Source organism: Podarcis tiliguerta, assembly GCF_965153285.1.
Source record: "Podarcis tiliguerta genome assembly, chromosome: 16".
Lineage (NCBI taxonomy): Eukaryota > Metazoa > Chordata > Lepidosauria > Squamata > Lacertidae > Podarcis > Podarcis tiliguerta.
In genome coordinates this window covers 24,327,791-24,354,619 of record NC_139549.1, presented here as the reverse complement: position 1 = coordinate 24,354,619, position 26,829 = coordinate 24,327,791, and the positions used below count along the sequence as shown (strand labels likewise).

General features: G+C 45.7%; 3 protein-coding genes and 1 long non-coding RNA gene across 7 annotated transcripts in view; 2 read left to right on the top strand and 2 right to left on the bottom strand.

Moving 5' to 3' along the window:
* Positions 1-14,662, bottom strand: part of OSBP2 (oxysterol binding protein 2) — a 155,018-nt gene extending 140,356 nt beyond the window's left edge. For both annotated transcript variants that reach the window (XM_083417641.1, XM_083417644.1), the window contains exon 1: positions 14,029-14,662. In XM_083417641.1, coding sequence (XP_083273767.1) covers positions 14,029-14,342 — 314 coding nt within the window. In that variant the 5' untranslated portion in view covers positions 14,343-14,662. The remainder of the gene's footprint in view (positions 1-14,028) is intronic.
* A 3,488-nt stretch (positions 14,663-18,150) lies between these two features.
* On the bottom strand, positions 18,151-21,563 carry LOC310666717 (uncharacterized protein C5orf52 homolog). Its single transcript, XM_083418000.1, has 3 exons — positions 21,422-21,563; positions 19,546-19,654; positions 18,151-18,571 (listed from the first exon to the last, which is right to left on the bottom strand). The coding sequence occupies exons 1-3, from the start codon at positions 21,553-21,555 to the stop codon at positions 18,311-18,313; spliced, it is 504 nt and encodes a 167-aa protein (XP_083274126.1). The 5' UTR covers positions 21,556-21,563; the 3' UTR covers positions 18,151-18,310.
* On the top strand, positions 19,663-21,377 carry LOC310666766. Its single transcript, XR_014506022.1, has 2 exons — positions 19,663-19,963; positions 20,303-21,377. It is a non-coding gene; the product is annotated as an uncharacterized lncRNA (long non-coding RNA).
* Positions 21,564-21,636: 73 nt separating the features above from the next.
* Positions 21,637-26,491, top strand: DUSP18 (dual specificity phosphatase 18). 3 transcript variants are annotated; one of them, XM_083417991.1, is made up of 3 exons: positions 21,637-21,743; positions 24,267-24,371; positions 25,633-26,491. In XM_083417991.1, exon 3 carries the CDS (start codon positions 25,688-25,690, stop codon positions 26,252-26,254), a length of 567 nt encoding a protein of 188 aa, XP_083274117.1. In that variant the 5' UTR covers positions 21,637-21,743; positions 24,267-24,371; positions 25,633-25,687; the 3' UTR covers positions 26,255-26,491. The 3 variants fall into 3 exon arrangements, with proteins under 3 accessions (XP_083274117.1, XP_083274118.1, XP_083274119.1); XM_083417992.1 differs by having other exon boundaries at positions 21,676-21,739; XM_083417993.1 differs by lacking the exon at positions 21,637-21,743 and adding an exon at positions 21,749-21,767.
* The last annotated feature ends 338 nt before the right edge of the window (positions 26,492-26,829 follow it).

Genomic DNA, 26,829 nt, shown 5'->3' with positions numbered 1-26,829 from the left:
CATTTCAAGGGAAACCCATCTAGTGAGAACGTTAAATCCAGGACATGAACAGGGGCCCTAGCACCCAGGAGTGCTCCAACAAGACATAATCAATTTCTCCCTCATAGCTCCTTTGTCCTCATAATCTCAATGAACACAGGAATTTCCTGTTCATTCAAATGAGTGCAGAGTTGCCCTTAAGTGTGGCCTTTTATTCATAGCCACTGTATGCCTGAGCTCTACATGTGTGTAGAACGTTATGGTAGGGAAATTCCACCTACCCAGTCACAAAACAAAGTCATAAAAATGGGCAGAACAGGAGACTTGAGAACAAAACATTCTTGGGGGAAATGGGGGGGGGCAACTAGCCTCTTCTACATGCAGTCCACAAAAAACAATCAATGCACTGGCTACTTTTAGATTGCTTCTGAGAAATACACCCCTTCCCTGCACCTTTTCCATTGTGCAACCCACCTGCAGAAACCTTCCATTATAAAAATTGTCACCACTTTTGCAGCAGGGACAAAAGTCCCATTCTGGGACAGAGCTATAAATGACAAATAAATGTTGCTTGCAAACAAAATGCAGGCAGTAGCATATTCATCCTAAAGAATTCTCTTAACCCATCTTCAGTGTCAGGTGCTGGTGTGGTTGCTCAAGAGTAAACAGGCAAGACTCCAACCTGTCTTTTCCAGACTTTATTCTTGGTGCAAACTACTTACAGTGAAGAGCGTCATAAGTTCATGTCTGGCTGAATCGCTAGCAGAATCTGGGAGTGGTCGGTCTTTGTACCTCCCCCAGCATAAAAGTCACGTCACCCCCAGCCTTTTCTGCCCCTCCCTGCGCCGAAGCCTACTGCGCAGAATGGCCGCTGGAATGGGCGCTGGCAAGGGCGTACTTCCCGCCTCTCCGGTTTGCTCAGGCTCGGTGTTGAGGCTCTCCCTAGCATCCCCTGGTCCCTGAACCTCTTCTCCACTGGAGGTGGAGCTTTCCTCCTCACCAGAAGAGGAACTGCTTTGCAAGATTTTTGGAGGCTCCCTATAACACAACTGCCCTTCCATCTCTCGCCTCTGAGCTGATGGCAGTTCCCTGACATTCAGGTTAATGTATTTGAAATAAGTTATCCAATAGTGCATGAGCTTAAGCTTCTCATCTCAAGTACTTGGTTTATTAAATGGAAACTGACAGATCATGACTGTCAAATATGAAATTAAGTTTCCTATACAAAGGACTGCTGTACTGTACTGTACAGCAGAGCTCAGAAAGAGAACCCAATTGTGGGAAGCTGCCCTAAATGTTGCCCCTTCCAATGTCTCCAAAAAGCAGCGGAAATTAGGGACAATGTTTAAGGTAGTCTTGACCAACCAGGTGCCCTGCCGCTGTTTGAGGCTGCAATTCCCACTATCTACCGTTAACCATATGGCTGCAGGCCAATTTGAAGAATGTAAGTGGAATGAATTTCATCCATTTACTTTCTGGTTTGTTCATAAAAAAGTATTTATATTGCACCATTCACCTGAAAAGTATTCATTTACTCGCTAACATTTATAATCCGTCTTTCTCCCATCATGGAATCCACAGAGGCCTACATGTGGTTTTCAGGCAATCATCCATCCAAGCACTGACTACACCTGGACCTACTTAGATTCAGCAAGATGGTGCTCCTATGTGTCGTTCAAACTATACTCTGAACAAGAATAAATGTTCATAACAAGAATAAATGTTGATAAAGCATTTCCAAGCAGAAACTCTGAGCACCAGGGCAACTTCAAAACTTGCATAAATAAGGAACAACTAAGAAAAGGGCATGTTGCTCTATGACTTTTCTTTCTTTCTTTTTAAGCAAAATGTGGCAATGAACACTCATCACTTAGCATGCATGGATGATTTTAAGGGTTGGTGTGCTGCCAGCAGCCCATAAAAATGTACTCTGTGATCCTGGAGATAGTACAGAAACATCCAGCTCCACCTATGCCTTATAATGCTTCCCTGACAGCAGCATCAGAAGAGGGTTCTGGTAAGAGGAACCAGTTGCCACATTTGTCATGAGTGACTCCATGCCCACAGATGTAAGCATTCCATTGCCCAAATCATCTTTCCCACAGCAATGCCTCAGCAGCCTCATCCTAAATTTGACCATGCACAAGTTCAGTTGCTGCAGCCCTGGTTGCTTCCTTAGCCTCCGCTTCCAGATATCGCCTCTCTTTTCCTTCAAATCCCTCCTCAGAAGCAGCCACAAAGCCGCAAAGCAGTGGTGCAGGTTGAGAGGTTTAAGAAGTCAGAGCACAGGGTCCACTTGTCTAACAGGCTGGCAATGGCTCTCCAGGGATTCAGAGAAGATTCTCTCCCCGCCTTACCGGGAGAAGCCAGGGACTGAAGCTGGGATATTCTGCATTTATTCAATTTATATACCACCCTTTATCAAAGATTCCAGGGCGGTGTACAACATTAAAAACACATTACAGAACATCAATGACAATACAACATAATAAAAAGCATACTGACAGACAGCCTACAGCCTAAAAATAAAATGGTCATCATAATAACAGTCCTCTCCTCCACACTTTTACAGGCCATAGATTATTTAATAGCTATAGGATTGGGTAAAGAGGAATGTTTTTCCCTGGTGCCTAAAGACATAAAATGATGGTGCCAAGTGAGCCTCTTTTGGGAGAACATTCCACAATCAGGGAGAAAGAGCCCGTTCTCTTGTTGCCATCCTCACACAGCACAGAACTTACGGTATATGCAAGGAACAAAGTGAACTTTATTCACTGACACACTGTTCTAATTGCACAGCATCCTCCTTGCACACTCGTTTTAGAATGAAGCTTCCACAGTACGAGAATACGGAACAGCCTCCTCCATCAACGCACACACACACTCTCCAGATGTTTAGGACCACAACTCCCATCTGAACATAGAACTTGACACGGTGTAGGCGCAGTTTGCTGCCAAACAACAGCAGAGCTGCCAAAATCAATCAGATTATTGCTCTTGGTTTTTGGCAATGCAGAAATAAGGAATCAAGTAAGCAAACGCCACTGAGCAGACAACCGTAATGCTGTGTGGAATACGGTACAAAGGTGGGAAACCTCAAGCTCTCTACATCTGGCCCTAGCCATTCTTTGTTCATGCCCCCACTTCACAGGCCACTTCACAAATTTATAAACCATTTTTACCACTACAGTGGTACCTCTGGATACGAACGGGATCCACTCTGGAGCCCCGTTCATATCTAGAAGCAAACGTAACTAGCGATGGCACCTCTGCGCGCGTCGCTTTTCGCCGCTTCTGTGCATGTGCGTGACGTCATTTTGAGCATCTGCGCATGCGCAAGCGGCAAAACCTGGAAGTAACACGCTCTGTTACTTCCGGGTTGCCGCGGAGCGCAACTCGAATGTGCTCAACCCGAAGCGTATTCAACCCGAGGTATGACTGTACAAGGTAAAAACAAAATGCAAAATGTAGAAGTGTTTTTTTAAAAAAAAAATATTCTATGAAGTCTGAAATAGTAAAGCCATTTAGAAAGTATAAAAATATTTAACATTGTTTCTAAGAACATAAGAGGAGCCCACTGGATCAGGCCTGTGGTCCATCCAGCCCAGCATCCTGTTCTCACAGCGACACAGCCAAATGTCTATGAGAAACCCTCAGAAGACAAGAGCATTACCCCACCCCACCCTGTCTTGGTTTTCAGCAACTGGTATTCAGAACCATTACTGCCTCCAGCCATTGTACATTCTACAGAAGTACAACTAAAATCCCATATTTGACTAGGTCACACCTTGGGGATAGCCTTTGATAACACCTCCTTCTTGCCTGGATGGTGGAAGGAGGGATATGTGCATACGAGTGTGTGTGCTTAAGGAGTGTGTGGCTGGGAAAAAGTCTACTGTACAAAGGTGTCACATCCATTGCCAAACCCACGTCAGCTCCCGACTCTGTCCATCATTTGCATGTGGCCCCTGGAATGTTCCCCATGAGGGAATGTGGCCCTCCGGCTGAAAAAGCTGCTCTTCACCCAGAACAGAACACACACACATTCTTGAAATTCAGTCCGCTTGTGTTTAATTTCTATGCTTAAGCTAACAAGAGAGTCCACTGTTTTGGTAACACTTAACAAGGTTGTTTTCCAGAACTGACAACTTAATTCCACCTACTCAATACGCTGCTCAAAAGGACTAATTTCAATGAATATGAAGTTAATGGAATAGGATGGTAGCTCTGACATGAATATATATGCATGGCAGCTTCATGAAACTTCCAAGTCTAGGTCCTTCAGCAATTCTTTGTCCAAATCATGGATCATAAAACTGTCAGGTTGGAAGGGACACCAAGGGATGCAGCAATGCCGGAATCACAGCTAAAGAATCCCCAACAGACGGCCATCCAACCTCTGTTTACTTTTGTTTCACTTCTTCAAAAAGAATACAAAGGCAAAAGTAACAAAACAAAACAAAATTTCCTCTTAGACCGAGAAAAAGAAAGAAATGAAATGGTTGGTACTGGGTACCAATGCAGCACTACCCCAATTTTCCCTCAAGCACTGAACTAGGTCGAAAAAGAGTAGAAAAAGATATTTGGTCAAATATTTCCAAAGCCCTAACATACATACTCTTATAAGCAATTGCTGTTTTCAGTTAGCTATTACTGTTAAAATGAAATTTATTTTTCTTTAAATTACAATGAATTGTTGTAGTGTTCTTGGACAGGATTTCTATAAATATGAATGAATCACTCAGCTGTTGTTCTTTGGCTTCTATCCTAGAATACCAGGATCAGTCAGCCTACAGTTACAATTTTTTTAAAAAAGGAAATAGTTGGATAGCTCAGCTGGTTAGAGCATGGTGCTGATAATGCCAAGGTCACAGGTTCAATCCCCGTAAGGAACAGCTGCATATTCCTGCATTGCTGAGTGTTGGACTAGATGATCCTCAGGGTCCCTTCCAACTCTATGATTAAAAAGCAAAGCAGCATGAAGTCTTGCTTAAAAAGAAACACAGTTCAGTGGTGGATCATCTGTTTTGCATGCATAAGGTCTCAGGTTCAATTTCCAGGTAGGGCTGGAAGAAACTTGTATCTGAAACAAAGAGCTGCTGCCCATCAGTGCAGAAAATATTGAGTAAGATGGACCAATACTCTGACTCAACAAAAAACAGCTTCCTGCATTCCTAAGTCAGGCGTGAGAACCTATGATCCATCCAGAGATGTTGCTGGACTGCAAGAACTACTCATTTTTAATGCATTTACTTACTTTACTCACATTTACAGGCAAAACCTTCTTTAAAACATGCTCAGCATTTTACTCCCTGCTTCACATGTTATACCCCTGAGCTGAGGTGTATTATGTTGGGAAGATTAATAATAATGAACACTGAGGGACCAGAAAACTCTGAACATATGGAAGAAGGTCAAATGTGTTTCTAAGATAGGTACTCCCATGAATGAGTTCACCATTTAACCCCACTGAAGTTATGTAACATAGAAACATCTTGCAAAGTTTCCCAGTGTATAATTACAGTTGCTATGGCAACATGTTTTTATATGAATTTTAGTACGGAACTGGTAAGAACCACAGCAATACAATCCTTGCCTTAAGAGACAGAAAGGGAAGCAGAGGCACCTAAAATTGTACAGAGTCTTGTGATCACCTTGAAGACTAACCTATTTATAATGGCGGAACCCAGCAGTAGTCAACCTGAAGCCCTTTCAAATGCTATTGGGTATCTTCCATAATCACTGATGGAAGGCGTTCAGCAGTTGGCCATGTTGGCTGGGGGTTACACGAGTTAGCAGTCCAAAAACACCTAGAGGGCATCGCATTTGCTACACCAAGCATAAGCTTTCATGAACAACAGTCCACTTTTTTCATAAGTTGCATGAAGAGCTCACTTGAGATGCAGGTAAATAAATGTATACCTGGGGGATGGCATGGTAAAAAAGCAAGGTCAGGGGGAAATGAAATGCGGAAAAGTACAGATGGTTTTTGTTTAATTACATAACACTGGTAACTCACAGAACAGTTTTCGGATACAGACACCCTAGCATTAGTTAGCCAATTAATACACATAACTGTCTCCATTCAATTCACAATGCAATGTAACCCTTGGCGTTTTGTAATGCATGAGTTTCCAGTTTCCCTTTGAAGCTCAGTCTCTAAAAACACCATGCTAACTGAACCATAACCACCATTCATTCTGGTCAAAAGGGGACAGAACTCATGCGTGTAATAAATATTCTGGTGTACAGTAGGAGATCATGAACTGCAGTTCTTGGAAGAAGGCCACTTCCTGATGTGAGGCTCCCCAGTAAACAATTGCTCACGCTGCCTTTTAGAACATCAGTGACAGGCCTTGCAACTAAAGACAACGGACACAACAAGTCACAACATCCCTATACGTGGCTGCTGCAACCACATCTGATCTAGGGCGGGACTCCCACTCTCATCAGCCCCTGCCAGCGCAACCAATGGTCACAGATTATAGGAGTTGTAGCCTAACATCTAGAATGCACCACAGTGACTACTTCTAATTTAAAGAAATAAAGGCTAGACAGGAGCTTAGCAAAGCTGTACGTTTCAAATGAAAGATTGCTTTGCAAGGGCACAGCATTAGAAATTACACTACAAGGCACTGAAGTTAAAATATCTCTGTGATTGTTAGTCTACAAACAAAGCCCCTTTGTAGTTTCTCAATCCAGCTGGCAGGCAAGTGCTGGTCACATGAAACCAAAATGGGGAGGTTTCCAGGACTACATTTCAGGCAGAGTGGCTGTCTTTGTAGTCAGCGGCTACTGCTAAACACTGACCTGGTTCACGTGTCATGTTAAACAATTGATAAAGTTTACCTATGGTATAAACACAAATGAGCAGCATGCTTGAAAGTCCCCCACTTTGCAGCTCCCCTACGCCATGCACCAGAAGCAACAAACCATAAAACCATAGTTCATCATGTTGTCTAAACCCAGCCTCTAAGTTCTGCTCTGAGCCCAAGTTTCTGTCATTGGCTTATAAAATTCTAACACCTTGGGGTCCCAATGTACATGACAAAGTCATCAGCCTCACCATTTAGGTCAAGTATAGCCAACATGGTGCCTGTTAAACATTGGACTACAATTCCCATCATCCCTGATAATGGGCCATGCTTGCAGCGGCTGATGGGAGTTACAGTCCCAGAACATATGGAGGGCACAACAGTGGCTACTCCTAATGTAGCTCATGGGAGGAGGTTCTTCTTAGGGCCTTACTAAGTGGACATCCCAAAGGAAAAGGTCCTGGGTTGAGGGCCTTCATCCTATGAGGCCCTTCTCTATATGACCCCTCCACTCCTAGGTTTGGCAACAGGAGTATGGGGCTTTTCAGTGGTGGCTCTCGGTTGGTGGAATGCTCTCCCCAAGGGATGCTTGCCTGATGGCGCTACAATTACATAGCTTTGGGGCCAGGCAAAAAGCATTTCTTTTTTGGCAAGCCTTCAGTTCTTAATTAGCTGTGGCCTCCTTGAGCAGGGGGCAAGTTTTACTCCTGCCCTTTAAAAAGAAGGTTGCCTTTTAGATTTTTCTTTTCTTTTTCTTTTATGCCAGTTTTAATGTGCGTGTTGCTTTGTTTATATATTGTAAGTCATTTTGAGTTATCTTGGTTAAAAAATGACCAATAAATTAAAATAATAATAATAATAATAATAATAATAATGAAACACTCATGCTCTCAGCCTACCCCAGGCTTATGTTTCTCATTTGTGGTTGTACCAACTTGCATTTGCCTGCTCTCTTGCTGCCATGTCACAGATTTTGCCTGATTAATAATGCACACTTCTACCAAGGTCTGGTTTCAATTTTCTGTAGAGTATCAAGCACATATTGCAAGGCTGCCAGGGTGCATGTACTTGCTTGTCAACATTTGGCAAGTTGTCCGCTATAAATACTATCGCAGCACATTCTTGAATTTTTGCAAAGGCAAATATAGCTGCACTTGAGGACATTAGCTACGCGGGGCCAGGCACAGCTGGAGGATTCCTTCAAGGACTGCAGTTGGCACAAAGGACATTTCTTAAGATGAATTATGCAAAATAGTTCCAGACAAAGTCAACGTGCTGCTTATTGGGGCTCTCATTTCAGATGGCTATCTGAGCTCTAAATCATGCTGCTAAGTTCACTGACATTGTGCTTGTGTGAGATGCTGTTCTGTAAGCAACCCTACTAATCAAAGACCCACCCAAATAGAAAGCATTATTAAACTTTCCATGGAATATGATTGGTAAATAGGCTATGGGTGAGCTAGAGGTGAAGCGGCACTCTCCTAGAGTGAGAATAAAAAGGCTAGTTAGACTCTCTTTTTTCTGTTCACCTGATACACTGACGACGTGACAGGAGTCAAGAATACAAGAGTCCCACCTGCATTTGGCCAGTGGGAAAGACTTCTGAAAATCTCCATCAGTTGCAGAGATATTGACTTCACTGTGAAATATTTCAGCTGATCTATTGGGTTAAATAAACTGTGTCTGCGCTCTTTTGCATTTCCTTGTTAACAAGGTGCTCTACCTCCCACACACCAAATCTGCTGTAAATCATGGTGGCTAACCTGTTGCTGAACTTCAACACCCAACACTCCTAGCCCTTGGCCATGTTTGCTGGGCGTGATGGGAACTGAAGTCCAACGCCACCTGGGAGCCACAGGTTTGCCACCCCTGCTGCCCAAAGAAGGGTGCTTGTCCCAAAGCATTCTTGAATTAAGGTTTTCAGCAAGAACAATAGAAAGCCACACAGGAAAGAGGAACACACAGCTGCAATTCAGCAGTGTTGACTGCTGCTTAGAAATGGCAGCTCTCCATATTGCCAAGTGTGGCGTAGTGGTTAGAATGTCGTACTAGGAACTGGGAGACCAGAACTGAACTCCCCACAGAGTCATAAAGCCACCTGGGTGATCCTGGGCCACTCATTGTCTCTCGGCCTAATCTACCTCAAAAGGTTGTTGTGAAAATAAAATGCCGAGTGAGAAGCACATATCCATTTTGAGCTGTTTGGAGGCAAGGTATAAATGTAAAGATGAATATAAGAACAAATGCCCTGGGCTTCCTGTATTTTTCTTACTTTCCTAGCTACAAAGTTCTGCCTATTCAGAAAAGGGAAACCAACATGATCAAGGAGCTGGAAAAACTCCTATATGAGGAAAGATTGCAGCATTTTTATTTATAGAAAGAACGAACAAGCAGCTGCAAAACAGAAGTGTATAAAATTATCCACGGAGAAAGTGGTTGGAGAAAGGTATTGCTCTCTGCCTCATAGCACTAGAACTGGTGGATATCCAATGAGGTTGAACATTGGAAGATTCAGGACAGGCAAAAGAAAGTCCTTCTTCCTGCAACTATGAGTTTAACCATGGAATCAGCTCCCACAATAAATAGTGACAGCCGCCAGTTTGGGCAGCTTTAAAAGAAGAATACAGAATACTTGGAGGATACTGCCAACTATGGCTACTAGCCACAACTGGCACACTCGGCCTCCACAGCCAGAGGCAGTTTGTTTCTGAATGCCAGCTGCTGGAAAAACTAAGGGTGTGGGGAGAGTGTGGCTGCTGCTCCCAGGTCCTGCTTATGGGTTTCCCACAGATGTCAGGCTAGCCACTGTGAGAACAGGATGCTGGACTAGATGGGCCACTGGCTTGATTCAACACAGCTCTTCTTATGTTATTATGACATTCTCAAGTCTTTGAAAACAAACCTGTTTACATTTGCTACTCAGCTCAGGGAAAGGTCATTCTCAAACCAGTATGCAGTCTCAATATTTAATGCTGGCAATTTGATTAGCAGCAAAGCAGTGTTCTCTCACCTAGTGTGTGTGTTAAATGGGAAAATAGCTTGGGGCTCCGTTCTGTAAAAGAGATTTTTGATTTCCAATGCATCTGAAGTGTTGACCAGGAACACTTTCTCTATAAAACATATTAAAGCCCTGCAGGACACAATATGTATGAAACCTTGTGCTGTGTTCTAGGAATCCTGCCTGGAGAGTGAGGATTTTCACCTGAAGCATCAATAGAAGTTATTAAAGACTAGATAGAGGTAAGTTGATATATTTCTTTCTGATAAAAACTTTTTGTTGCTTTTATCTATCATGTTCCTGGACCTAAACTCTTCAGCTATGAAAGAAACAAAATCATGAATTCACTGAAACAAATAATTCATGGGGAAATTAATTCATGGGAATCCCAAGCTGGAAGAAAGCTATTGCAATTTGGTCCTGCTAGCAGAGCTTCCAGAGGAGAAACTGGTTGACCACTGTAAAAACAAGATATAGGGCTAGATGGGCCTTTGGCCTGATCCAGCAGGGCTCTTCTTGTGTTATTGATGCAGGGATGCCCCTAAAGCTGTCAGACAGAAAACATTCCCCCAAATATTTTGCTCTCACAGATTACACTAGGTGCAAAAGCAATAAAAGGAATACAATCAGTAAAACCACATTCATGTGAGATACCTAGATAATATAGTAGCAGAATCATGCTTAAAAACTGACTTTACGCATCACATCTCTCTAAAATCCTGACAAAAGATATGCTTCTTCACCTGTCACATTTGTTTTAGTCCTAAAGTTCATCGATTCCAATGGTTCTATATTCTAAGTAGGACTAATATCAGATACAACCCATAGCCACTCAAGAGTGTAGCTGTTAAGAACCATTTCCACCCCAAAATAGAGGTAAAAGGTAAAGGGACCCCTAACCATTAGGTCTAGTAGTGACCAACTCTGGGGTTGCAGCGCTCATCTCGCTTTATTAGCCAAGGGAGCTGGCATACAGCTTCCGGGTCATGTGGCCAGCATGACTAAGAGAACCAGAGCAGCGCACGGAAACACCGTTTACCTTCCCAGGTATCTATTTATCTACTTGCACTTTAGCAGTACTTGCACTTTGACGTGCTTTCGAACTGCTAGGTTGGCAGGAGCAGGGACCAAGCAATGGGAGCTCACCCGGTCGCAGGGATTTGAACCGCCGACCTTCTGATCGGCAAGTCCTAGGCTCTGTGGTTTAACCCACAGCGCCACCCACGTCCCCAAAATAGAGGTGCAGGGATGCAAATTCCCCTTGACTTCTCTCTATCACAAACAAAAGCCATTAGTGGTATATGGAAAAAGCAATCAGCCACCTGAAGGCAGGAAGTTATAAAACTGTTCAATGCAGTCATCTTACAAATGCTGCTTATTCCATTCAACAGGCTTAGGGAAGCTTACAACACAGTACTAAAAATATAAGTATCAACGGAATAAGCCACTGCTCCACACCAAGCAAAGCCTGAATAAAAGCAGCTTGAAATGTCTGGCCTATGTTATAAACCTGTCATTTCACAATATAAAGTGGATGGTTTGGTGCGAATCCAGAATCTAAGAGTCTGTGATTGTTGCCAAGTAAAGTGCAACATATTTTTCCACCCACTGATCCAAAAGTGCTAATACATGAAACAAAGCAATGAGTAAATGAGTAAGTTGACTTGAGCAGCAAGTCACTTGACAACGTTAGCCAACCTTACCTGTGCCTGTTATCCAGACCTGTGTCTGTTATCCAGACAACCCAAAGACCGCAGACAATTTTATTGATTCTGTTCGGTTTTAACATTTGTTGCGGATGCCACAAGAGCACTACATGAACTGAAAGGCAGGATATAAATATTTAAGCAATAATTTGTTATTTATTTCCTTTCAGACTTTGCCTATACAATACTCATTTGGCTATTTCACAAAAGTAAACTAGAAGCATTCTTCATTCAAGATGTTTTTGGAGAATCACTGCCAACATGCATCTGGGAAGACAATTTTCCTGTTGTATAAGAAGCCTTGCGTTCCCAGCAGCCGTCACTGGTGCAACAGGAAACAAACTTGTATTTAAATACTTATAACTGACAAAAGTGTGCCTATTCTTCTCACACTAAGCAAGAAGACAGAACAAAACCAGAGTTCTTTCCAGCCATTGCAACTTTCTACTAAAGGCCTAGAAGATCATAGTGTGGAAATGACCACAACTCCAAAACATAAAGAAGGCACCAAGTTTCCAAAAGCTGGACCCACAGCTTCCAGCTTAACCTTTCAGATTACAAGAATTCAGAAATTCATACAGCATTAAATTGATTAAGTAGTACAGTTTTACACTGGAAGTCGAACGGAATCCATTCCACTTCCAAAACATTCGGAAACCAAAGTGTGGCTTCTGATTGGCTGCAGGAAGCTCCGGAAGTCGTGGCGGACATTCGGCCTCCAAAAATAGTTCACAAACTGGAACACTCACTTCCGGGTTTGCAGAGTTCGGGAGCCAAAACATTAAAGAACGAAGCTGTTCAAAAACCAAGGTACGACTGTACTCATTAGCAAATTAGGTTAAACTAAACCTAATCAATAATTGAAAGCAGTTCTCTTCTTAGGCAAGAAATTAGCATGGCAAAAGCATTACCTGCGGAACCTTCTATTCTTATCAGAGAGAGAACTATCACTACCATCTGAATTTCATGGTTTTTGTCTCCATTGTTTATAACCCATTTTTCCTCTGTGTGCATCTGACCAAGTGAGCTTTCACCCAAAAAGCTTTATGCCACAGATCTCTTGTAAGCCTGTTTTTGCAAAAACAAAACATACCCTTTCTCTGGAAATTGAGCACAAAGATATTGCTAACTATTTGCTCTCATCTTCCCCTGTTCTCACTGTATCCCCCCCCCCTTTTTTTCTTGTATTTGTTTTGTTACCCTGCCACTCCCCTCCCTTCCCTGTTTTCCCAGCTGCTGAAGCTTAGACCATAAACTCCTGCAGGCAGGAACTAGTTTCTTCTTGTTACTGTTATTGCAAAGTGCCTTCACCTGAAGCGCTAAAAACGCCAGGAATTTTCAGGATGATCCCTCCACTAACACAACTGGTACTCTGACTGCAGCTACTAATTCAACAGACAAGAGACCTACATTGAAGGCATGTTTTACAGTGTGGTGGGACACACTACCACATGCTGCTTGTAGAAACTGCACTACTCCATCCTTTCATTTGTCACAATTCAGACAGTAGCTGAGCATGCAGGCAAACACACACAGCGTTAACACAATTTCCCAAAAAGGTATAGGAGCCTGCCTTATACTACATCAGATCACCTAGCTCAGTCCTGTCAACACTGACTGACAGCAACTCTCGTTTCAGTCAGGGGTCGTTCTCAGACCTACCTGGAGATGCTACTGGGGACTGAGCCTTGGACCTTTTGCCTGCAAAGCACATGGTCTAACAGTGAGCTGCCTACAACCCTTCCCCTATTATAGAAGGCAGCTTTATATGGAGTAAGGTCATTGGCCCACACAGCTTCGCACTGCCTACACTGAGTGGCAGCAGCTCTCCCAAGATTTCAGAAAGGGAGCTTCTCCTAGCCCTACCTGGTGATAGCAGGGATTGAAGCTGGGACATTCTGCATGTAAAGCAGGTGCTCTACCATTGAGCTATGGCCATTGATTCCTGCATTGCAGGGGGTTGAAATAGATGACCCTCGGGGTCCATTCCAACTCTACAATTCTAGGATTCTATAAGTCAGAAACATTCGTCCATCTAAGTCAGTACTGTTTGCACTGGCTGGCAGTGACTCTCCGGGATTTTAGACAGGAGTCTCTCCTAGTCCTACCTACACAGGCCAGGGACTGAACCTGGGACTTTTTGCACGCAAATCAGATGCTCTTCCATCGAACTAAGGATTACAGATACACTCTGGGTGGCAGGTTGTTGCTGGTGAGTTATTGGGGGTGGGAACATCAGCAGTATTCGGAAATCATCTGAGTTATCGTAGCAGCTGCACAGCACCCATGTCACACGACCACGACCCCCTCTCTCAAGTGCTATACATTAGACAGTCAGCGTTACCGTAATACTACTAGTAACGGGCCACGTTGACTTCTCCTACCCCCTAGTCTACGGCAGTGCAGTACTCGCGCCCCCCACAAGCGCCTGCCCCCCCTCCCTTCATCAACTACCACACTGCCCCTAAAGTTCGCGCACTCACAAACGTTAGCAAAGGAATGCCCGGGCAAAAAAAGTGTACCACGGTACCTGTAGTAGCTGAGCAGTCCGTTGCTGAGCACGAACCAGCGGCGCTGGTAGCCCTTCAGGTAGTTGGTCCACTTGAAGAGCCAGCCTTTGTACGTGTCGGGCCCGGGGCCGGCCGAGGTCGGGGTGGTCGCGGGGGTGGAGGGCAAGGGCCCCTCGAGGGTGGTGGCGCCGGCCAGGCTCATGGCGACGAGGAGGGCGGGGGGAGGAGGAGGGCGGCGAGGTGGCTGCTTGCAGGCCAAGCAAGGGACGGCGCTGAGCAGGGAGACCAGCCCGCGGGTGCCGGCGCTGCACAGCGGCGCGGCTGCCTTCCCCATAGGCGACGCCGCCGCTGAGGTTGCGCCCGGCCGCTCCTCCTCCTGGCTGCTTCGCCTCAGCGCCGCCGCCAGGGCTAGCGAGGGGGCGGGGCCGCGCGACACGTGACGGCGGCAGGCCGCGCCCCTCCGCTCCTGGCCATGTGACGCGCCACCCCAACCGAGGGAGCGGCGTGACGCGGCCGCTACGACAGCGGCGCCCCGCGTTCTGTTCTTTCCCCTCTCCTACGGCGAGGGCGCCGAACGGCTCCCGGATCACGTGTGCCTCGTCTGCGAGGCTCATCGGGCTGCCTGAGGGTCGGAGATCTCGCGGGAGTTGTGTGGAAGGCGGAGGGCGGGGGACGGAAAGGGGGCGGGGCCGGCAAGGCGCCAATCAAGGAATAGGGATGCGGACGCCGCTTGATTAGAATAAAAAAAAGGCGGGAAGCTGCTCGAGGCTCAACGGTTCGCTGTCCAGGTGGAGGCGCCGGCGGCCATTTTGCCACGCTGTTACCTCAGGTGACAGGGCGGCAAAAGCTTCGTCTGGCGACGTGGCCAGGACGACGCAAGGGAAAGCTTATACAAAAAATAAATAAAGTAGTTATATGTCATTTATTACACATTTATATATAAAGAGCCCTAAATCCAGTCAGTTTTAAACAAAACAGTCGCTGCCTTCAGGGATACAATCTAAAAAAGGGAAAAGGAACGCACTGGGAAGCAAGCTTAAGAAAGTATGTTTTGATAAAAAATATAAATGGTGTTTGTATGAATATATAAGTTTTAAAAGTCAGAAATATTAATGCATCACACGTGAGAAGTACTTAAAATAGTTATAATCAAATAATTAAGTAATAAATGTTTTAAACAATTACAGTACATTCTAAGAACGTACATCAAATATTTGAAAAATTGAAGCATTCACTTCTGGGTTTTCGGCGTTTGAAAGCCGAAATGTTCGACTTCCGAAGCAGCATTCAACAACCAAGGTTCCACTGTACATGAAACACACATCTAAACTGTGCTAAACTGTCACTCCATCCAGACGATACCTGACTACATTTTCTCACACAGTTTTACAGTTGTGCAAAACAGAGGTGTGGTAAAATGTGTGTGTGGACACCTGTCACTACAGATGTTGTTGGGGGATCTCATCAGAGAATCCTTTGCTAAGGCTGCATCCTACGGGTTGGGTACACAATGTACCTGGAGCTATCCATGGTCCTGACTGCTGATCCCCAGAGAATGCTGTGGCCGAGTCAGCAGGCTTGCCCTGCCCTGACTTGTTATGTCTGGGCTTACTTCCACCTGAATCCGTCCAACTCAGCCTGCCTCACCCCTTGTGAGCCCCAAGTCCCAGCTACCGGATTGATGCAGGAACTGAAGGCCGGTCGGAAGAAACAACTGCAGGAGGGGTCACTGTTGCTTACAGTAAGGGGACAAGGTGGAAAGGAGATTGGCGCAGTGCAAAGCCCATCCAGCCTGGGTGTCTTTAATAGAGGATTAGACAGGTTCATAGAGGATAAGCCTATTAACAGCTACTAGCCACAATGACTATAGTCTGCCTCCGTGGTCGGACGCAGTAATGCTTCTGAGTATCCGCTGCTGGAAGCCACAGGAGAGGACAGGGCTCCTGTGATTGGGTCCTGCTTCACTGTGAGAACAGGGCGCTATACTAGATGGCTCCTTGGGCTGATCCAGTGAACTTTGCTTCTTACTTTATTTGGCACATGCCAACCTGCGCACTGCTTTGCCCCTCCTGGTAAGCAACAGTGGCCCACCTACCAGGCTCATTTAGGTCTGACCTGGGAGCACTGGGAGCTAGAACAAGTCAGGAGCAACAACCATTATAGTTCTAGGGATAGGGCTTCAAACCTGCAAGTGAGTTGGTGCCTCACAGGAGTTGTGACCACCATATCTCCAGTCACCTAGGTCCTGCGCTTTCCTTTCTTTCTGGATGATCAAGGGACAGGAAGAGACTTCACCCAGAATGATGCCGAAAACAGACAAGAACACTGCAGGCAGGGTTTGTGCCTAGTATGGGCATTAGCAGAATCACTAGCAGGCAAGTCACTATTTCAGGCACTAAGAGGCAATTTGCAGTCAGTCCTGATGTTGTCTTTTAGTGCGAACTTGAGCCAGGATATCCATAAGCTGGTGGCTGGCACCTGAGAGAACAGAACCATTATTGGAAGGCAGTCAGCTGTTCAGTTTTCTGTGCATGTGTGTAAGATGCGCACACAAAAATGTGTATTCTGCTAGCAGCCTGTTGTGATGTCAGATGAGAAAATTCTCCTTGCCAATCTCAACTCAGTTGTGTACAGACCAATTTTACCATATGAGACTGCCCCTTTAGCACAGATGATCAATGTAGGTAATATCTTCTTGTCTTAATCCCTTGCAAATGTATGTCACAGAAATGAATTAGATCTTTATTGCTTTTGCAGGTCTGGTGTCTGCATCTGCTGGATGCTTTTCAGATGGAAGCCAGTTTATCTCTAGAGTAAACATAAAGGACACCATTCATTGCCTATTCAGCTCATCAGACATCTCTGCTGATAGCTAGCAGCATCTTTTGGCCACATAGAGAAATAAATAAAAGAAGTACTTATTAGTAGTTTCTCTATGTGAGTGGTATAAGAGGATTCAAGTTCAGGGATTCCTGGAGGCTCACCACTGGAGGGCTATTGCTGCCTGCTCGACATGAAGAGGAGGGTGCTAAATTGTTTGTGTGTCCAGCAGATTGAGAAAAGACTACATCGTCAAGGGGTTTTAGTTTAAGGAAGAAAGGCAGGTAAGCAGAGACATGATACAGATGTATACATTTATTCATGGTGTGTGCCAGTCATTGTAGATATTACTGAGCAAGATGGACCAATGGCCTGCCTGACTCTGTATAAGGCAGCTTCCTGTGTTCCTAAGACCAGCTTCATCAAGCATCTCTGGCCGCTGAACTGTTTCCAGTTGGTCATTATAAGAACTACATTTTTACTTTAAGAAGTGCTCTTGGGTTTGCTCTCTTCCTCTTCCATCCCTATACTTCTTTCCTTGTGTGCCATGTATTTTATGTTGTAGGCCTGCAGACAGTGACAGTTATATCTGATTGTTTGTAAGCTGCCATGGGAGTCTTTGTGACTAAAGAGCAGGGTACAGACACTAAATAAACCCAGGTACTTCTGTCTCCTTCAACGTGTGCTATGCACAACCTTGGCTGCAATGCAGATAGAACTGGTGTTTGGGAATGGGGGTGTTGTGTAGTTCCACGCAAATTTTGCCGGCCAGTTGCATACCAGAACACCAACCTGCAGAAAAGGACCCCATGGACCCAGCATGTACCATTTTAATGCACTTTCCAAATGCATCTTATTTTGGAAACATCCAATCGATCTGGACAAGCTGGTTCAAATACCCGCCCCCCATGGTCACAGGCTCACCTTAGGCCTTAGTCAATCAACTATCTGTAAACAGGGAATAACAGATTGCAGGACAGTCCAAGACATTATGCCACTTGAGATAGAACAGCCTGGTGCCTCCTCCCACCCCAAATCAAGTTGCAAAGCGTCCAAGGCCAAACTGAGGTATTTTAGCACCTGAGGCAAAAAAATCCAAACCAACCCACAAGTACCTTTCCCCCTTCCTGTCAGTAAGAAAACAATAATAATAAATGGGTCAATAACTAACAATTTGCTACTTTTCCATAACACCCAAAATCTGCTGCTGCATTTTGCCTAATGTTAAGGCTGGACCTGCAAAAAGACTGTAAAGCCCTCTGAACATAAAAAAAAAAATCCAATTAAAGGCCTACAACAGAAACATTTGTGCCACATGAATACTGTGAAGGCCTTATATTAACTTTAATTCCATTATCCTAATGAGACAAGCCAGCAGGAAAGCCTACGGGGCGGGGGGTAGGACGCAAGGGTCTTTTTCATGATGATTTTCTGTGCCAAGTGGAACCATGAAGCCACTCCTTTAGCTCATGGTCACTCAAGTTACCTAAGCCTGTTTTGCTGTGGCAGGTTCACATTTTTCCATCCTGTGACATCCTTGGCCTTTGTTAGCTCCGGCAGTGCAAAGGTTGAGGTGTGGGCTTTGAGCCAGGCCCTCTGGTCAATCTTCTCCAGCATTCTCTGGTAGTGGCCATATTCCTTCTTCCAGCGGTTCATTTTTTTCTGCTGGTCATGCACAAACTTCTTCATCATCTGGTCAAAGAGATTGCCCATCTTCCTTTTGCTTTCTTCAATGTGCTTGAGCTTTAAGAAATCAGAAGCAACTGTTAGCAAAGTCACTTAAATAAACACAGACAAAAGTCCAGAGAGAAAAGTCTTAATAACACTCTAAGCAAGCTGAACCAAACCGGTGCATAATCTGAGGTTTAAGGAACAGAGAGGTTCTGTCTTTCTCCATTCATGGAAGAGAGACATATAGCCAAACATACAGAAGGAAAAGCCCTACAAACTACTCAGCCAATCAGAGCTTGTGTGTGAAATTCATGCCACTCTACCTGGTCAGAAGCGGGTTTGTTGTGCTTGAACACAAAATCCAGTTGTGTAACCTAGGGGTGCATTCAGACATGCATGTCACTGGATAGTGTCATTAGCTGCCCCCCGCCGCCGCCGCCCTTTCCACATATGTGTGCTTCTATTTCCCCCATTAAAAGAGCAGGGGGGGGGGACATATGCCAGTATACTACCCCAAATTTCATTGCTTTACTCCCACAATTTTCCAGGTAAACTGGGGGCTGCAAACACATTTTCGGGGGCTCAAAAACATGGAAACAAAATGCCCAATATGCACTGTATTCCATTAGTTTTCCAGAAGGGGCTTTTGCGTTGTATGAAAGCTCAAATATAATGCTGAGATTAACAGGGAAGCACTGGGGAAATGGGATAAACTGCTGTGTGAATGCAGCTAAAGTATTCCTGGTTCAGGAGCCATGTGGAGCTCTTTCCACCTCCACAACTCTGCTCATTCCTGTGGATGGAGTTGATTTGCAAGGACATTGTGTGCACAGAACGCCTTCTTCCTCCATTGACACAAAGAATGTCTTCTTCCTCCATTGACACAAAGGGAGCTTCTTGAACATAAAAGAGATAGAGGTATACAAACAAGTTCCCGGATACAAAATAGTTATTTGGCTCACCAGCCTAAAGAAACATTCTCTTGTGCATTTGAAATGTAACACAAGCAGGAGGCTCAGGTAAGGAGGTTCAATAGCGAGATGTACCTTGATATCGTGCACTCTCTGGACACTGATGTTGTCACGAATGATCACCTTAGAAAGATGACTCTTGGGTAAAAACCTCTTTAAAACGGCTTCGCTGCCACTGAGCAAACTGCATGGGGGAAAGGTGCCTGGTTAGAACCGCATTTGCTACTGCCTCCCTCCAAAATTAAGAAAGCCTGTTGTGTAAATACCACCAGTTTAGGAATATCCACCTGCAGGCCTAGCACTTTTTTATTTCATACATTTATATACCTCAGGGAGCTCAAGGGAGTACACATGGTTCTCCTTAATCCCGATTTTACCATCACAACAACCCTGTGAGGTAGGTTAGGCTGAGAGACAGCGACTGGCCTGCGGTCACCCAGTGAGCTTCATCGTGGCTGAGTGAGGATTCGAACCCTAGTCTCCCAGGTCATAGGTAAAGGTAAAGGGACCCCTGACCATTAGGTCCAGTTGAGACCGACTCGGGTTGCGGCGCTCATCTCGCTTTATTGGCTTCCGGGTCATGTGGCCAGCATGACTAAGCTGCTTCTGGCGAACCAGAGCAGAGCACGGAAATGCCGTTTACCTTCCTGCCAGAGCGGTACCTATTTATCTACTTGCACTTTGACGTGCTTTTGAACTGCTAGGTTGGCAGGAGCAGGGACTGAGCAACGGGAGCTCACTCTGTCGTGGGGATTCGAACCGCCGACCTTCTGATAGGCAAGCCCTAAGCTCTGTGGTTTAACCCACAGCGCCACCCGCATCATAGTCATAGTCTGGCACTATAACCATTACACCACACTGGCTCTTCACACTGGCTCGTCACACTGGTGTATTCTAGGAGCTAGGAGGAGGCTGAACCACATGCAAGTTAATTTTCCGTGAGCCATTTTCTCCTGCTCGCTGGATGAAGGCTGAAATATTATGTTATGGAAGATTTGAATGTGTTTTTATCTTTTTCCTGCAACACTGATATAGCTGCCTTCTTATTTTTGTAAGCCTCTTTGGGGGGGGGGAGCAAATAAACATTTTAAGATTTAAATAAACAAGGCAGTCCCTGGTTCGAACCTTGCCTTTCTAACCTCGTGACATAAAGAAAAGTCAGGCCTTCTTTCTTTCTTAGTCTCAGGCCCTCTGCAATATCTGAACGATATTTATACTGATATACATTGCAAGGTTATTGTAAGGATTTCAAGAGCATATGCAAAGTGCTTCGAAAATGCTCAGGATGAAAGGTGTTGCGAGATCTGTTTCAGGGTCTATAGTTTTTTGTTTTAACCAATAGCATCTGTTATACACACGACAGAGAATACTAATTTTTACATACACATAATATAAATCTTTATGTTTGTGGAAAGACAAAAAAACCCCCAACCCTCTTTCCTCTTCTTTCAACAAAAAGACTCTCGGAGAAGCTGAGCCACGGGGCTGCCTTGCAACCCCTAAAGGAGACACATAAACAAGCTTTATATATGAGGAACAACAGATCAACTCTTCTTCCCTCCTGAAGCAAAATAACTCTGCAAATGCTCAGAGGCATGTCACTGGGGGCTGCCTTACTACCCCTGAACATGGCATGCAATTCATGCAGACACAATGGGGGGAAAGCAAAACAATGCCTCTTCCGTCTTCTGTCAGGGAACGAAAGAACTCTGCACATGTTCAAGGGCCCTTCATCGGGACTGTGCAATACTTACATTTGCGAAAGAGGGACCCCCCCCAAAAAAAGTTATTTTTCCCTTTCAGGGAGGAAAATAACTCTGCACATGTTCAGAGGCAAAAGGTGGCAAACTCCTGATTGAGAGGGGAGGGTGTCACGAGTGAAGCCCCTCCCCTACCTCCCTGTGCCCTGGGGGGGGTGGCCCCGCTCCCCCCATCCACCCACCCCCTTTACCTGAAAAGCACCAGCACTTGGCCGCCGACGTGGGGCTGGAAGAAAGTGACCACGGCCGGCGGGGCGTCCTCGGGTTTCCCCGCCTCCATGGCGCCTCCCCTGACCGGGGACTGGACCGGACTGCGCTGAGCCATGGCTGGGCAATGCCTCCCCGCGGGAGGGAGCGGAGGTCACAATGGGATCGGGCGTTCAGAGTTGCCCTGGAAACCGGCCCCGGGGCTTGGAAGGGCTCAATGCCTTCTCGTTGCCGCCGCTGCTTCTGAAGCAGGAGGAGGAGGAGGACGAGGGGGCGCCGCAGGAAGCGTCTGGGGGTGGGCGGTGGGTAAGGAGAGCTCCCCGTCGCCAGGTGGAGAAGGGGTTTTGGTGGGGCGGGTGGGGCGCGGAGGAAGCGATGCTCAAGAATCCATCCCCAAAGTCAGGGAAGGGGGGGGGGGGAGAACCTCCATGTCCAAAGGCAGTCTATCTATGAATGACCATAACAACATTAGGAGAGCCTGCTGGATTCTGCCATCTAGACCAGCATCCTCTTCTCACAGTGGCCAACCTGAGGCCTGAGTGGGAAGCAGGACCTGAGCCCAAGAGGACTCTCCTGCGGGTTTTCCAGAAGCATTTCTGCCTCTGGCTGTGGAGGCACAGCAGAGCCATTGTGGCTAGTAGCCATCAACAGCCCTCTTCCCCATGAATTTGTTTGATCCTCTTCAAAAGCCATCCAAGTCGGTGACCATCGCTGCCTCCTGCAGCAGGGAGTTCCATAGTTTGTGCTGTGTGAAGAAGTCCTTTCTGAACCTTTTCCAACTCTACAATGCCCTTTTTGATGGGAGATGACCAGAATTGTACACGGTATCCTAAATATGGGACGCGGGTGGCGCTGTGGGTTAAACCACAGAGCCTCTTGGGCTTGCCGATCAGAAGGTCGGCGGTTCGAATCCCCGTGCAAGTAGATAAATAGGTACCACTCCGGCAGGAAGGTAAATGGCGTTTCTGTGCGTGGCTCTGGTTCGCCAGAAGCGGCTTAGTCATGCTGGCCACATGACCCGGAAACTGTACACCGGCTCCCTTGGCCAATAAAGCGAGATGAGCACCACAACCCCAGAGTCGGCCACGACTGGACCTAATGGTCAGGGATCCCTTTACCCAGTGGCATAGCGTGGGGGGTGCAGGGGGGGCTGGCCGCACCAGGCGCAACATCTGGGGGTTAGGGTTAGGGGGCGCAAATCCACGGGTTAGGGGGCGCAAATTACTTGCCTTGCCCCGGGTGCTGATAACCCACGCTACGCCACTGCCTTTACCTTTACCTATCCTAAATATGGTCGCATCCTAGATTTGTATATTGGCATTACGATATGGGCAGTTTTGTTTTCAGTTCCTTTCCCAATGATCCCTAGCATGGGATCTGCCTTTTTCAAAGCTGCCATATGCTGTATTGGGTTGACATCTTCATCCAGCTATCTGTTGTAACTCCAAAGTGTTGCTCCTAGGCTGGTTCAAACCAGAGGAGGATTTAGAGGAGAGGGACCAGTGCACCCACACTGGGCGCCTAGCCAAGAGGGTGCTGTAGGAGCCCCTGCAACAGTGACTTAAAATGGAAGACAAGAGGCAGGAGGGCACCGAATTTTGGCATTGCACAGGGCACTGTTAAATTTGAAAAAACCCCAAGTCCACCATTGTTCAGACCTGATGATAATATATGTGCCCATTCACTCAGTTTGGAGAGGGTCCCTTTGCAGCCCTTTGCAATCTCTCTCTCTCTCTCTCTCTCTTTTAAGAACCCTGCTGAGCAGTTCAGCAAATCTGGCCATCTCATTGCTCTGGCATATCAGTTTCTGAGCCTTGACAGGATTTGGGATTTGGAGAAGGGTTGTAGCTCAGTAGTTTACCACCAGTTCAGCCCCTCGCATCTCCAGGTGGGATTGCAAAAATCCTTGCCAGAAACCCTGGAGAAGAAGAGCAGAAGGGCCATTTAGCCCGGAACCTTGAACTCAAAATGAGTCCTTAAATTCTGACACTTAATTCACAGAAACAGAGAATCGCAGAATGCTGATTTCTAGGTAGTGAAGAAGGTGCAAGGCTCCTGATGCACATTTGCATGTGCTGATTTATACACATAGAAGCACAAATGTACAGGTCTGAGCAAATTCAAAGATGGCGAGGGTAATCAAAATAACCACCATGCTTTTAAAGGGTTGCATCTAACTAGGATGCAATTTACGATTATTTGCGCTTGCGGTGCTAGCGAGGTGGTCCTAAACAACCCTGCTTTTGCATCTTCAGAAGCTTTGGGGTGGTCTCACTGTTTCATTTTCCAAAGGGTGCATATCCTGTAAGTTCCTGCTAGTAACTTTTCATACGACAAATGTTCCAAGTCATTAGCCTTCCCTCCCTCCCTCCCTCCCTCCCACTTTTACTTGTATTATGCACTATACATTTAAAGCAGTGTTGTTCCACTATAAATACCGTATTTTTGGCTCGATAAGACTCACTTTTTCCCTCCTAAAAAGTAAGGGGAAATGTGTGTGTGTCTTATGGAGTGAATGCAGGCTGCACAGCTATCCCAGAAGCCAGAACAGCAAGAGGGATTGCTGCTTTCGCTGCGCAGTGATCCCTCTTGCTATTCTGGCTTCTGGTATTCAGAATTTTTTCTTTTCTTATTTTCCTCCTCCAAAAACTGGGTGCGTCTTATGGTCTGGTGCGTCTTATAGAGTGAAAAATACGGTAGTCATCATGGCTCCAACCACCCAAGAATCCTGGGAACTGTGGTTTGTTAAGGGTGTGGAGAGCTAGGACTGGCTACAAAGAACTTCATTTGAAATAGCTCCAAGTTTTCAATGTCTTTTTCTCCTTTTAGACATTATTGAAAGACTATGATGTTCAAGAAGCAAACGACTTCCTGAATCAGTGTGTCTGGGGGCCACGATAGATGCCGGTGGTGTTTGACCAGGAATATATACAGGTACAAGCAAAGGCACAGGTACACAAAGTGCTGCTGTTTTCCCTGGTAACTTTGGCAAGATTTGCAAGATAACGGCATATATTCCTCTAGAGTGGGACTCCGACCTCCATCAGCCAGCAGGGCTAATTGCCAGGGTTGATGGGAGTTGTAGTCCAACAACATTTGGAGATCTGCAGGTTCCTCCAGGCCTGTTCTCCGCAAGGGAAACCAGAACAATTGGCAGGTATTCTTTTTATTCTTCAGTGCCTTCACATCTTTAATCCTAATGCTTTACGAATAATTCCCAACATTGAGCAATAGCTAGTACTATTTTTCTAGAAAATGAGGTGCTAGGAACTCACCAATAATTTCTCCCTTGTTCTCTTAGAATGGTGATAGTGCCTACCAGGGAGGTAAAACAAAAACAAAAACCCTGGCGATAGCCACTGCTGGATATCACACATTCAGTTTGCCTTTTTCCTCGTTGTCTATTTTTTCTAAAATATATTTATACTTTTCAGATTTATACATTTCACTGATTTTACAATCCTTTTGACATTTCAAAACTTGACTTCCTTCCCCCTCTTTCTGCAGTTCCTTAAATTTATTTTTAATATCTTCTGCACATCCAAATTAACTTAATTTGCTCATTTATTCATCTTCTTTAAATATACAATGGTACCTTGGTTCTCAAACTTAATCTGTTACGGGAGTCCGATCAACTCCCAAAACTGTTCAAAAACCAAGGTGCAGCATCCAATTGGCTGCAGGAGCTTCCTGCACTCATTCGGAAGTCACGGAAGCCACGTTCAGACATTTGGCTTCCAAAAAACGTTCACAAACCAGAACACTTTGTGGCATTTGGGAGCCGATTTGTTCGGGAGCCAAACCATTTGAGTACCAAGGTACCACTGTATACTCTTATGAAACTGCAGGTTAGTACGATAATCCTGCCAGTGTTTTTATCTGTTTACAATGTATCTGTAAATATTCAATAAACCATTTCCATTCTTTTATAAAAAGCTTGTTATCTTGATTTCTTACTCTTCCGGTCAGTTTTGCCATTGCTGCACATTCCATAAGTTTTTGTATCCATTCTTCCTTTGCTGGGACTTCTTCTTCTTTCAGTTTTTGGGCAAGTAACATTCTTGCCCCTGTAGTCGCATACATGAGTAAGTTTCTATACAATTTAGGTAGTTCTGTCCCTATAATTCCCAAGAGCAAAGCTTCTGGTTCCTTTTTCCTCGTTGTCTAACTGGAAGCCTCATTTGCCTCCCTAAAGCAGAGCGAGCAAGAATGATGCTTCCTGTCGTAGCTGATGTCTAAAGTTCGCCTTGATGAATGCAGTCTTTGGAACCATCCCTATCATATTCAGGCACCCGTCTGTCTACGGCCTTTCCCGGATCACAAACAGCCTGTTCCTCAGTAATGGCGAGGCCGCCAACAACAAACTCTTCCTCTACGCCAACCAGATCACCACAGTTATCAACGTTTCGGTGGAGGTGGTCAACACTTACTTCCCAGACATTTACTACATCCACGTCCCCATAACAGACTGCCCCTCGTCCCGCCTTTTGGACTTCTTCGACCCCGTAGCCGATAAGATCCGCGCCGTGGAATCAAACCAAGGCCGGACGCTAGTGCACTGCGCTGCGGGCGTCAGCCGCTCCGCCGCGCTGTGCATCGCCTACCTGATGAAGTACCACTCGATGTCTCTGGCAAACGCCCACGCCTGGGTCAAGTGCTGCCGGCCCATCGTCCGGCCCAACAACGGCTTTTGGCAGCAACTCATCCAGTACGAGCAGAAACTCTTTGGGAAAACCAGCGTCAAGATGGTCCAGTCCCCGCTGGGGGTGATTCCTGACCTCTACGAAAACGAAGTCAGGGTCATGATAGCCTTGTGACAATTACAGAACTCGCGCCCTCCGGGAGAAGGGGGCTCAGCGGAGCTGAACGAACCCCGACGCTATCTTTACTAAGTCTGAAATTTTGCCCAACTCTGTCCAGTGCAGAGCCCTATTGCCTGATGAAGAAGAAGGGGGGTGAGATTGTCAATAAGGGGATGCTCTGTGTGTATGCGTGTGCCTTTTTCTTTTCTATACATAAAAGCGACAAAAAATTGAAAAAACAAGCAAACCATAGGCAAGCTCAGTTTGTGACTCCTTTGTGTCTCGTTCCAAAATAACAAAGCCTTCAGTGAAGAGGGAGAGCTTTTCCTTTGGGAAACACCCAATGTTGAAGCAAAGTAGGATTGTAGTGCCTAGGGTTACCAGACCACATAGGTGCCAACTCTAGGGGGCCGGGGTCCCTTGCCCCCTACCCAGTAATTTTATTCTGAAGGATGCAGGTGGCACTGTGGTCTAAACCATTGTGACTCTTGGGCTTCCCAATCAGAAGGTCGGTGGTTTGAATCCCCGCAACGGAGTGAGCTCCCGTTGCTCTAGCCCACCTCCTGCCAACCTAGCCGTTTGAAAGCACA

What these genes read in the sequence shown, in the direction of transcription:
- DUSP18 (XM_083417991.1), top strand. Translation starts at nt 25,688, where the DNA reads ATGAATGCAGTCTTTGGAACCATCCCTATCATATTCAGGCACCCGTCT.
- LOC310666717 (XM_083418000.1), bottom strand. Translation starts at nt 21,555, where the DNA reads ATGGCTCAGCGCAGTCCGGTCCAGTCCCCGGTCAGGGGAGGCGCCATG. An exon ending in CAAGTGCTGGTGCTTTTCAG is followed by an intron (nt 19,655 to 21,421) that starts GTAAAGGGGGTG and finishes TCCCCCATGCAG; the next exon opens with TTTGCTCAGTGGCAGCGAAG. An exon ending in AGAGAGTGCACGATATCAAG is followed by an intron (nt 18,572 to 19,545) that starts GTACATCTCGCT and finishes GATTTCTTAAAG; the next exon opens with CTCAAGCACATTGAAGAAAG.